This window comes from Polyodon spathula, unplaced genomic scaffold, assembly GCF_017654505.1.
Source record: "Polyodon spathula isolate WHYD16114869_AA unplaced genomic scaffold, ASM1765450v1 scaffolds_634, whole genome shotgun sequence".
In the NCBI taxonomy this organism is placed as follows: domain Eukaryota; kingdom Metazoa; phylum Chordata; class Actinopteri; order Acipenseriformes; family Polyodontidae; genus Polyodon; species Polyodon spathula.
In genome coordinates, this window is record NW_024472123.1 from 1 (window position 1) to 11,849 (window position 11,849).

At 42.7% G+C, this 11,849-nt stretch overlaps 1 protein-coding gene across 1 annotated transcript; it reads left to right on the forward strand.

Annotated features, from left to right (window-relative positions):
* Positions 1 to 17: 17 nt before the first annotated feature.
* On the forward strand, positions 18 to 6,646 carry LOC121308315 (protein 4.1-like). The gene is made up of 5 exons (XM_041240642.1): positions 18 to 364; positions 1,217 to 1,318; positions 1,987 to 2,067; positions 2,394 to 2,526; positions 3,469 to 6,646. The coding sequence occupies exons 1-4, from the start codon at positions 209 to 211 to the stop codon at positions 2,490 to 2,492; spliced, it is 438 nt and encodes a 145-aa protein (XP_041096576.1). The 5' UTR covers positions 18 to 208; the 3' UTR covers positions 2,493 to 2,526; positions 3,469 to 6,646.
* Positions 6,647 to 11,849: the final 5,203 nt, after the last annotated feature.

An 11,849-nucleotide genomic window follows, 5' to 3' on the forward strand; every position in this document is an offset into this window, starting at 1 on the left:
CAATAGAGTAACTTGTTCCATGCGCAGGTGCCAGTTGGTTTTTTTTATCCACTGAGGAGCTATCATTCTGACTGAGAACTGAGATTCAGATGTGTGTAGTGGCTGTGGATTGTTGAAGTTCTGTTCCTCCCCAGTTCAGCAGATCACAGCAGGAAGGCTCTTGTTTTGTGTTTGTGTTTCTTGAGTGAGTCGCTGAATAGCAGTGCCCATGCCCTCTCTCTGTCCCTCCCTGCAGCCCCCCCTGGTGAAGACCCAGACTGTCACCATCTCCGACGTCAACAACTCGGTCAAGAGCGAGATCTCCACCAAGGAGGTGCCCATCGTCCACACAGAAACCAAGACCATCACCTACGAATCGGCACAGGTAACCTGCAGCCCCTCGCCAGTGGAGTCACTGCCAGGAGGAGGGGGATGGAATAAAAACAGCAGGCGGTTTGTTAGCATGCCAAAGCAGTGCTCAGTTCAACTGATTAGAGGCAGGGAATAACCCTTGCCATCACGTCAGCAGATAATTACAAACATCCTGCAAGTTCAGGGAAGCAGTTGACTCTGTTTAAGAAAACAACATTTGTGCAAGCTTGGTGCTGGCTGATTGAGCTTTTAGAAAATAGACCTGTCATGGAAATGCTTTGTATTCAAAGTTGTCAATAAGGAAGCCTCACCAATTACAGTACTACTAAGCAAAATAAACAAAATGCTCGAGTTGTTTACTTCTAATTTGGTGATGTGATTTTATTTATTTTTTTAATATGTTTTAATACCTTCTTAAACATGACAATTTTGAATAAAGAGTTTTGCTTATCTAGCACAGTGCAGGAGTAGTGAAATGCATGCTGATAGCAGCTATAGAAACTTGGATAATTGTTTCAGACATTTACAGTTAAGACTCTTATTGCATAGCATCCAGTCCAGGTTTTACTACAAGCTTGATTAGCCACGGTGTACAGGTAACAAGCTCAGGTGTCTTATTAAACTCAGAGCAAAACCAGGAATGGATTAAACTGCTATGCAATGGGAGTCTGTATTTCTGTCCCTGAAGTTTTATGAAATCTCCATATAAGAAGCCTATGAGAATAGTAGAAATCCCTGAAGTGACTGGGGCCGGTCCCTGCTGGCTAGGGTTAGCAGGAGTCTACTGTTCTGTGGTGTAATATTCTCACTGTGCTTCAGCTATGCAGCATTGCTGATCCCTGTGCTGGGTGTGTGTGTGTTGCAGGCAGAACCCAGGGGTGCAGATAACGATGTGGGAGTCCTCCTGAGTGCGCAGACCATCACTTCTGAAACTGTGAGCACCACCACTACCACCCAGATCACCAAGGTCAGCACGGGGGGGGGGCATGCATTTGTACCAGCTGCAGTTCACGTCATATTGATTTACCAATAGGTGGACAGCTAGTAACAGTGTAGTTAGTTCCTTTGATCTGGTATCCCTGTACAGTGCAATACATCATGCAGAGATTCATCAGGATTCATTGTCTTTCACTTTGGGGAATGTGAGGTATGTACAGCTGGGGTTTGTAATTTACTATGTTAACGTAACATTGTTCAGCAGGTTTCATTTGACTTTGTGAAGCAAAGTGAGTTTTGGCCTGAGCTGTAGTGTGACTGGCACCTTGGGGATTCTCCCTATCCGAGTGAAAGAGCAGCAGTGTGTTGCAGTGATGAGCGCTGAGGGTGGGAGGCACTGGCGCACCAGGGAATCCAGAGCTCCCACACTGCCCAGCATGGTGTCAGTGTAGGGTGACCTGAGCCAGGGCTCCCACAGTTTATTTATTTATTCAGTCCACTAGGGGGCAGCGTTGGGGGAGGGGGGGGCAGGTTAATGGTTATACTGGTCGACCAGCAGCTTTTGGAGGTTTGACTTGTTTGTGAGATGTATTGAGGCCCCACCAGGATGTGGTCACTAAAACAGAAGATTGTATACAAAGTGGTGGCAAAGCTACATTTCCTCCAAGCATACCAAGCGGTCTCCCTTTGTGTTTCCAGACGGTGAAGGGAGGGATCTCGGAGACTCGGATTGAGAAGAGGATTGTCATCACGGGGGATGCAGACATTGACCACGACCAGGTGAGGCAGCGTTCCAGTCTTTCTAAGGAAGGGACCGGCCCTCATCGGTTGGGATGACTTCACTTGGGAGATGAGGGGGATAAGGTTGACATAACTGGGCTCAATATAATTGACTATGAGGTTGTGATGTAGCTCTACATTGAGTTATTGACTGTTGGTGGTTATCACGTTGGCTCTGGACTGCTAGGCAGCATTCCTAGGGTCTATTGATCTCAATTCCGGTTCGCTGTGTAGCACAACGCTCTTCTGGTGGTCAGAAAGGTGAAGTAAGAAGCAGCCTTTGCTCCCCCAGCTTTACAGTGCCGTGTCTGTCTGGCTCCCTGCAGGCTCTCGCCCAGGCAATTAAAGAGGCAAAGGAGCAGCACCCGGACATGTCCGTCACCAAAGTGGTGGTGCACCAGGAGACGGAGGTCGCTGAGGAGTAGAGCCAGCCAGCCGGCCGGCCGGCCAGGCCTGAGGGTGAGTGCTGGGGCTGGGAAGAGGCTGGTAGCCAGGAGCTGCCCAAACCACTTACACTCACCAAGCAGGTGACGACACCCAGGTTGAAGCTGTTGAAGAATCCACTTGAATTTGTGCAGCTCTCCACAGAGGCAAAGAACAGCTGATGATTTGTAGAGAGAAGCAATCCTGAACAAATTCAAGCAGACACTTTTTTTTTCCTTGTACCAAGCTCAAAATTACACATCTGGTCAACAACATGGAATGCATCACACATGCAAATGTTGGCTCTAGAAGCTGGCTTGCTCCCGGATTAACATTGAGTATCTTGAAGTGCAGCTTCATTCTAAACATATATTTTAATGAGCCAGCAGTGCAAGCTGGGTTGTAACTTTTTGCCACCTGTGTGGGATCAGTATGCAGTACAGGGTTAAATAATTTCATGTGTGTTAGAATTTATATTCAGGATACAGTCCAGACTTAAGGACCCTTCCACTGTCTTCTAAAGAAAAATGATTAAACACTCCACGGTAAGATAATAATGTTCAAATATAATAATTAGACAAACGTTTATGTCAAACAGTATTCCGTAATGGCGTCCTGTCTTCCAGACAGCTGAAACTCGGACGTAAGTGTCTGGCGAAAACAAATACATCCTAAATTGGCAGCGTATGTACGTGAACGTTGGATTTGACCGTACCTTCAACGGTGTAGCTGCTAAGGGTTTAAAAACCTATACAGTTCGTTCTAGAATTCAGGATTTTCACAGCGCTGCTTATGAAACTGAAAACACACAAATCTATATATGTATTTATCACAGAATTTTTGTGTCTTTTTAAATTGGTATTGACCATTTTGATATTGTGTGATGTTTAAACAAAGATTTTAATAGAACAATGTAATAAAACAAACACTGGTGGTGCAACTCGATCATATTTCAAATTTTTTTTCCTTCTTGTGCAGGGAGGGCAACAAAAGAACGCCAAGAACATGTGCAAGTAGACTCCCCTTCCTTTATCTGAATCGGACCAGCAAGTCTTAACGACCCAGAACCGGAACCAAAGGGGCGGAGAGAGCGCTCCTGGCTTTCAAACCGCCTCCTCTTTTTTTAAACTCTTTGTGATGTCTGAAGAGCTCCCTTTGTTTTACAAGGATGTGGAGTCTAGATTTGCGGACGGACTACGCATCAGGAATGGAGGGTGCGAGCTACGTTTCATACAGGCAGTGTCGCTTCAAAACATACTCATCTCTAAAAACCCAGCAATGACTCTCCTACAAACTTCTGTTAAAATCTTCCTACCCCCCCAAACCAGTGAGGACTGTTTCTACTGAGCGTGCTCAGGATGACATCACAACAGGGGGAGGGGTTGGTTTTTATTATTGACTTATAGCTGTAGTTGATTGGTTTAGCTAAGCAGGAAGTTTGTAGTGTAGGGATTTACCGCTAATAGACCGCTCTGCAGATCTGAAGGAAAATCTTCATTGTGGCACATTGTCCCTTTTTAAATAGGAATATCTATCTGTAGCTTTTAGTGTTTGTTACACATGTCCTTAAGAGAGCCACACAATCCTGTGTTTTTGACTCTTCATTTTCTGTTTAAAAATCGACAGGCTGTAATTAGAATGTTTAGTGAGCTGCTTTGCTCCTAGCCAATCACAGGAGACCAGAAGTGTTTTTTAATTGAAATCTTTATACAGCTTTTTTAATTACATGAAAAATATGTCAACCAAACTCATTTTTATCTGATTGTGAAGTTACTAGATTTTTTTTTTTTTTTTTTAAGCATCACTTTTAGTAGGTGTGAGGGAACAGGATAGGAATCAATGCTTCTACTGCTGTTTCTTGTGTGTGCGTGTGCAGAATTTTAGGAAATAAAGCTTTTTAATATATAGTCTTGAGTTTTCTATAAGGTGTAAAGGAATTGCAGAGCATGGCGTTGCAATGCTGCTGTAGCTTCAAGATTTTTTATACTGTGAATTTCAGAACTGTCCTGCGTCTTGTCAGATACCTGTTCTGTAATAAATGGAAAGTATATCACTCTAGACCGGAAGAGTAGACTCTTCTGGCTATCAGTGCAGAGGGGATCTGAGAAAATAGGCAACATATCCCGGGCAGTAAAGGGTTACAGAACGAAAATATTTCTAATTTGTATTTTCTTAGTGAAAATCTTAAGCAACTCATGCAAAAAAATAAATAAATAAATCATCATCCCTAAGCTTTTACTTTCCAGTCTACAAGAATATACTCTTCCTTTTTAAATGAAGACGCCTTTCTGTAGATGGGATCCAAACGTGTATTTTGAAATGTTTACTCTGTTTTAAGCAGTATGCTTTCTGTAGTGTTCTCTACACAGTGTTTTTCTTTTACCGAGGCTTGTTGAACTGTTTGGAATTGGAATAGACTGGGAATGGAGAACTTGGTACACGACTGTGATCTGAAGAGTCTGCATGTTCAGAATGGATTTGAATGGCCCCAGCAAATACAGTGCAGCACAATTAAACCAGACACACTCAGTCGTGGAATCTATATGAACTGAAGATTCTGTGTGGAATATTCAGCTGTGGAGTTCTGGGCACTTGCAAACCAGCACATTTGAATACAATACACAGCAGTACTGGGGATCTGTGAGCAAGCAAATGATAATAAAAAAGCTCACTACAGGCATTCCTAAGAGCAAGCATCTTTCAATACAAACAACTTGCTTATGTTGGTCTTTAGAGCCACTTAAATTAATTACAGCCATCTCTCTACTCTTATCGCCACTTGCACTTACCTACCATAGAACAATGTAATCCAACTTAAACTAGCTTGCCAATTACGAATCACTCATACATTTCATACAGGTGTGTCGTTCTCTCTCTCTCTCTCCCCCCCCCTACAGTGAATGTAATCTGAAATACCTTCTAACAAAAAGCTTAAGTACAGCTTTTATCCAAACTACAGACAAGAAAACCTGTATGGATACCTTTTAAATACTATGCAAGTATTTAGCAATTATAGTAGCTAGCAATTCTACTGCAAGCCAGCAGGTGGCACTGTTTGACCAGGTGTCTGTTCCTTCTGTAATATCACAATTCAAATGAATTGAGGTTGATTTAGAGCTGCTTGTGGTTTTATTGTCTTATTTTGTCTCTCTGTTCCAGTGGTGATGTTGGCGCAACTTAGCGTGAAACAGTTCTAAAAACGTAAAGCTTTCAAGTAAGCCCATTTTCTCCAAGATGCGATTATTGATTAGTGCTGGGGTTGGATCGTTTAAATGCCTTCTCGACATTAAGTCTGTGCTCCAGCGATCGTGATGCACTGAGATTTGAAGAACGAGAGCGGCAGTAACAGTCTGGGTCCTGAATACTAGCTCACATAGAGTCTGCCTCAGGAACATTGCAACAGCGTGACTCAGTTAGAAAACGCTATGCTCCTTCTTTTTAAGGAATCTCAGCTCATCGCATCGCTGGAAAATGTGAGTCACAACTCGATTTGCATGAGCTGAAATCTGTGCAGCAGTTTGCTTTCCAAAGAAACAGTTTCTTGCTGTGGCGTATATAGGCCAGCGATCGTCCTAATTTATTCCGTAGTTTTACCAGCAATCTGAGAGTTGCAGTTAAGCAATACACAAGCCTAGCGATGCTTTGCTCTTTTGAAATCGATGCAGCTGCTTTTCATTCATCTGAAGTGCAGTTCATAGCTGTTGCAATTCTGGTTTTGATGTACAGTGTAGCAATGACCTTTAGATTGTGGGGCACTCTGCAATTAGGGGCTTTGCAAGATGCAGCCGGTTTTTGAACCCAGTTTGAAATGTTACAGGCTTTAACCATTTCAACAGGTGACCAGGCAGCATCTCTTTCTCTGCCTGTTTCTCAGTTTCTCTTCGGTGGGGTGGGTCAGTTACAAACCACGCCCGCAGCATCGCAGCTATCCAGGACTTGTCAGCCAAACTTATTTTTTTAAATGTGGGTATGAGAACTGGATTTCTTTAGTGACTTTTGATCTTTTTAGTACATGCAATAAGAAACAATTTTTAATAGTTGTTTATTAGGCACTAGACGTGTTGAGACTTTGCTACATGTTTGTTTTGTTTTTTTTCCAAAACACTTTGAAGATGCCTGATATGTTTTTGCTCCAGTATTAAAATGTATCATCCAATCTCTGATATAGTTCATGTGTACTTTTGTTCTGCCTCTATGTGTATATGTTAGTTTTATAAGTATTACTATTGGCTTAAAGCCAGGATTATGGTAATTGGTCAATTAAGTTAACTTTATTGCAGTCATCTCTTGAAGTGAAGCACTGTCATTGGACATGAGGGGTACAAACACACATAACTTAAGTGGAAGAGTTCAGATTGATTCATGATATTTATAGTTTGGGATGCCAGAAAAGGATTGATTGTGCTTGACTGTCAGTGATGGTTGCAAGGATTTTCCCATCAATCACATTATAATTTTTGCAATTGTATTTAGAGTTCCCCATCCTGAAGCTTAGCATTGACAAGGATGTCCTCAGATGGCAGGTCGGTTTTCTATTCATTGGTGTACATCCTGAAATATGTCCTCTGGCGTGTCCTAAAATGTGAACACGAAAGCAGACGCTGCAGGAGAGGGAGAGAGGGCAGTGTGTTTTGCTTGTCCTTCCAATTCGTTGTCTCCCTGGTATGTACCTCTTCTGCAACCGGTCTGAGACTACCAGAACTTATCTGATATGACCAGCCAGCTGTAAAGGAAGACCTGGGCTGGAGGGAACCCCACAAACTACCTTCTAAAATGCAGCTTGATCCCTATATAGATATAGGTATGGTAAATCACAGTATGATAGAGATATTGACATTTGCAGTACTTATTTTATTGTGCATGCTGCATTGTGAATATTCATATCTGACTTCTTTATTGAACTGCAATTAACACTGCTGGCATAACAAAGGAGGAGGCATTGCACATTTCAATTACTGAGGATCTGAGAAAAAGAGCAGACCTTTAGGGTGCATTGAGGTTGCAGTGTTAGAATTTGGCCACACTGGGGCAATAATGCACTTGATTTCCCTTTTGCAGGCATCTCCCTGGAATTTCACTCAACTTTCCTCTGCTTCTGATGGTTGTGAAGCCAAAAAGACTAAGTAGTTGAAATGTCTCGCCGAGGGTAGTCTGGAGAGCCTGCCTGCTTACACTTCCAAGCAGAGAATGGTTTGATCCAGGCATCTCCCATTGGGGAGTATATGCTGTACATTGTCTTACAGTAGTTATTAGCATGTAAATAGAATTCACAGAAAAGAGAGTAACAGCTCCTGTCTTGCCCATCTTGACTGAAACAGACTTGCAACAGGGACATGCAGCTTTCCTTTTATATATCCCACGGGTGCCATATGCTTCAATTATTTTTAGACACACACGTATGGTGCAGGTGTTCCCATTGTGTTGTCCAATGGCATCAAGAATACCTTGCAGCCCAGCTTGATCTCCGTCTGTACTGGACCATTTCAGAATCTGATGCAGCAGACTGAGTGTGAAGCGACCACACACGGGCACCCGGCTGGCAGGCAGGCTGTGCACGAGCCGACCTTCTATTTTTATCATACAATTTTTTTTTTTTTTCCCCCCCCCCCCCCCCCCCCCCCCCCCCCCCCCCCCCCCCCCACAGGAAAGCGCCTGCAGTTATTAGTTAGCGAGAATGCTGATAGGGAGTGACTTTAATCCTTGGAGCTCTGTCCTTGATCACTGTACCCCCCCCAAACAGACCAGCTGAAGGAAGCCAGCCCCAGTGTGTGCCGACAGCTAGTGCCAGCCTGGGGGCCACTCGCTTCCTTCAACAAAAACGAGATGAAACTGAATGCTCTAAACTGTGCTTCCATCCACATTGCTTTAGATCTCTATTAATGTGAGATGGCAGTATGCAAGTAAGGTATCCATGTTAATTTGGGGAGGTGGAGGTGGGGGTGTGTTTGTGCTGCAGTTTGATATCTGAAGCAGTCCTGTTGTTACTGTGTTGGCTTCAGGTCTGTCCTTGGCATATGGAAGCAGTGTCTGTTCCAGTCCCCCTTGACGTGTGCTTTAGTATCTGATGCTTCCTCTCGCCCTCCACAGGAATGAACACATCCTTTCAATGCCCATCTTCTCTTCCCTGGTGACCTGGGTCTCTGTCACTTCCAGCCCAGCAGTGCTATACGTGGCTGATGGGAATGGTCTCGCCAAATCTAATTCAATTCAGATGCTCAGATTTGCTGTCTTGCCCATTGTGACTGAAACAAGACTTCCAACAGGAAGATGCATCTTTTTTTTGTATTGCAGAATGCCTGGAATACCATTTGCCCAACCAACTGGAGTCTTGCTCATTGCGCAAAAGTGCGTGCTAAGTAGTGGAGGCGTTTCTGGTGTTTTGTGAGCACTGTACAGGAATACACAGATTAGCCTTCACAGTGTTGTTTTTAATTGGCTTTGTTTTGATAACTTATTTGAATGCATCAAAATCTATGGCATTGCTGATAAACAGCTAATTTTCACCAGCCTTTTTTTTAATCCAGCAATGCTCAAGTGGATTGAGAGAGTTTGGGCTGTGGACCACGAACCTGGATGTAACAGCAGTGCTGTCATCGGCCCTACGTGGGGGCTACAGTCACTGTGCCTCCTCCCCCTTCACCCTGCCTTATTTCAGGCACAATGTGTTCACTAATCAGGCTGTTAAGAGGTCACTAGAGTTTACAGTGCACTGTTACATAGCGGGCCTGTTATCTGATGCTGGTACACCTCAAGCCCTTCAACGTAGGAAAATTTGCTCTGGCAATACTTTGAATAAAAACCAAAGTAAATAACAGTCTAGCAGAGATAGGAAACATGGTACAGTTATACAGTACAGGCAGTGACTGAAGGGGACATTCAAGTCAGTTTATATGGCTGGATGGTGTTCTGTCTGGCCAGTAGGGGGCGCTGCTGAAGTCCTGTAATGTGAATTAACTCCAGCCAGTTTTCCTCCCTGTGGGCCCCCAGCCACAAATGTGGCACAGATGGCATTCAAACCACACTTGCAGGGGTGCAAATCCTCTTAAAAACTGTTTTGAAAGTTTAGCACCAGAAAGCCTACTGGTGATAAATTATCGAATCCCACCCTCACAACTTCCCACTCAACACAAATCTTCTTTCCTCTGTGTGTGGGTGGGTCATGTGGGAAGTCCAGGCTCAATGATAAACTATCATCCTCTATGGTTGCTAAGGAATAAAAATAAGAATCAATAAAGTTAAATAACGTTAAACACACACAATAGCACTGCAGCACAGCTACAGCACACAGACACTGAAATGCAGGTGCAGACCAGCGTGTAGTTGTGATGGGTCTCTCCCTCCTCTTCCCCTTCTCTCTGTGAAAGAATAAAAGTACAGCACTGGTGTTTAAATAAACCTCTGGACATTCCTGGTTATTACCAGCACCACACCCGCTGAGCAAGGGATTAACAGCACAAGAGCCTAACCACTAGGGGCGCCATTTCACAATAACACAAAATATCTACTGACTAATCTTCAGTAGCTTGGACTGGAGCATTTTATAACAAACCGCACAATACCCTCTTTATAAACAAATAAGAAGAAATATGTAACGCAATGAACTCATTTTCTACATCTTTAAATATTTATGTTTAATATGACAACAGTAATAATAACAATCCCAAAAAGTGTGTGTGTGTGTGTGTGTGTGTGTGTGTGTGTGTGTCTACATAAACAACACCACACGCTAACATGCTTACTCTCTTTACTCTAAGTAACTAAGCAAGTATTGCAGGTACAAATACAGAAACATGCTACATAACTTTCATTTCTTCAAACTTGAAGCCTTTTCATGGGCGTGAAACTTTTGAAACTGAACAGAGAGTACAGTGGACTTCATAAACCTCGAAATCACGGTGACATTGACAGACTGTACTGAAGCAACGCTTGAGAATAGGGCTGCACCCAGTGTCCATGTTATCTGCAATTCAGAACACTCTGCCATACAGTAACAGCACACAACATCTTTCAAAGCAGAAACACAGCCATAACAATGCAGATTAACAGTCACTGATCAGAGCTCATAAAGCTAAATAAATTATTGAGAGCCACGCTGCAAACAGTAACAAACCGACCCACAAGTAAACAAACATCACAAGCTGGTCCGGCCGGCCATTTGTCATTAACAATGAGGAGTTCACCCCTGACTTGTATGGCTCCAAACACGCTGTGGTACCATTACAAGAAGACGTGTTGAAATGTCCTGTCTAATTGTTATACTATGTTATGTTCTCTGCTACTCAACACTCAACAGTGAGTACACCTAAAGAAGTTTCTTCCCCTGGTAGACAAACGTTTCAACATGGGGATGACACCTTGCATTCCTGTTGTAGTCATGCTGACTAAATCTTAACCAGCCCCAGAAACACCACCTTACTCTACATGGGCTACTGTTGCTGTCTGACAAGCTGCCTCGCTCAACGACAGACACAGACAGCACCTCCTGTTCCCGCGGTCTTTCTGTGAACAAGCTGAAGAAGCCAGTTTAACATGATGACAAACTCTGTCAGTCACCAGGCTTGCTGTGCTGCTGCAACTGACCCAAATCTGTGGCTGCAAAGGAACGAATGAGGCCAACAGCTTCTGAATGCCAGCCTGGGGCGCGCTCTGACTCACTTCAAGGAGAAACACAAGGAGAGCGACTCTTCGGGCACAACTGAAGGTTCAAGTGGTTTTATGTTACACTTTTTTAGTTCATAGTAACTATTAACAACTAACTGTTCCTCATATGTGTCAATAGCTGCTATATACTGTAGTAACCACTTCTTAATCTAATAAAAAAAGTCTAATATTAATACTTTATTAGACCATTATTAGTTTATAAATAGGTCACTATATATTAACTAACCATTAACAAAAAACAGCAACATTTGTTAGTTTGTCATTAAGCTAGATGCTAATAGCTAATAAACTAAAAAAAAAAAAAAATGCTCGTTAAAATAAGTGACATTGCTGTTTCCTGGTGCCGAATCACTTCCTGTGCTGTAAGTGAGATGCCAGTAGTGCACAGGAAGTGATAGACTACCAGGAAGCAACAATGTAAGCTTTTTAAGTCATTAGGGTTAGTTTAAAAAAGAAAAACTATCTTCACATACCTATAAGGGGACCAGTGTCAATGTTGCTCATGCCAAACAGGAGTACCTTTTTTTTTTTTTAAAGTTTAGTTTAACCCTTTCATTACCAATCACAATTTTTCTCACATTGCAAAACATACAAAAAAAAAACAGTCACTTTGATTAAATTACAGTATTTTAAAAGCACCTGTTTATGTTTATTTATATCCTAATTATTTTTATAATCTTAAAATATAAAAAACATGA

What these genes read in the sequence shown, in the direction of transcription:
- LOC121308315 (XM_041240642.1), top strand. Translation starts at nt 209, where the DNA reads ATGCCCTCTCTCTGTCCCTCCCTGCAGCCCCCCCTGGTGAAGACCCAG. An exon ending in TCACCTACGAATCGGCACAG is followed by an intron (nt 365 to 1,216) that starts GTAACCTGCAGC and finishes TGTGTGTTGCAG; the next exon opens with GCAGAACCCAGGGGTGCAGA. An exon ending in CAGACATTGACCACGACCAG is followed by an intron (nt 2,068 to 2,393) that starts GTGAGGCAGCGT and finishes GGCTCCCTGCAG; the next exon opens with GCTCTCGCCCAGGCAATTAA.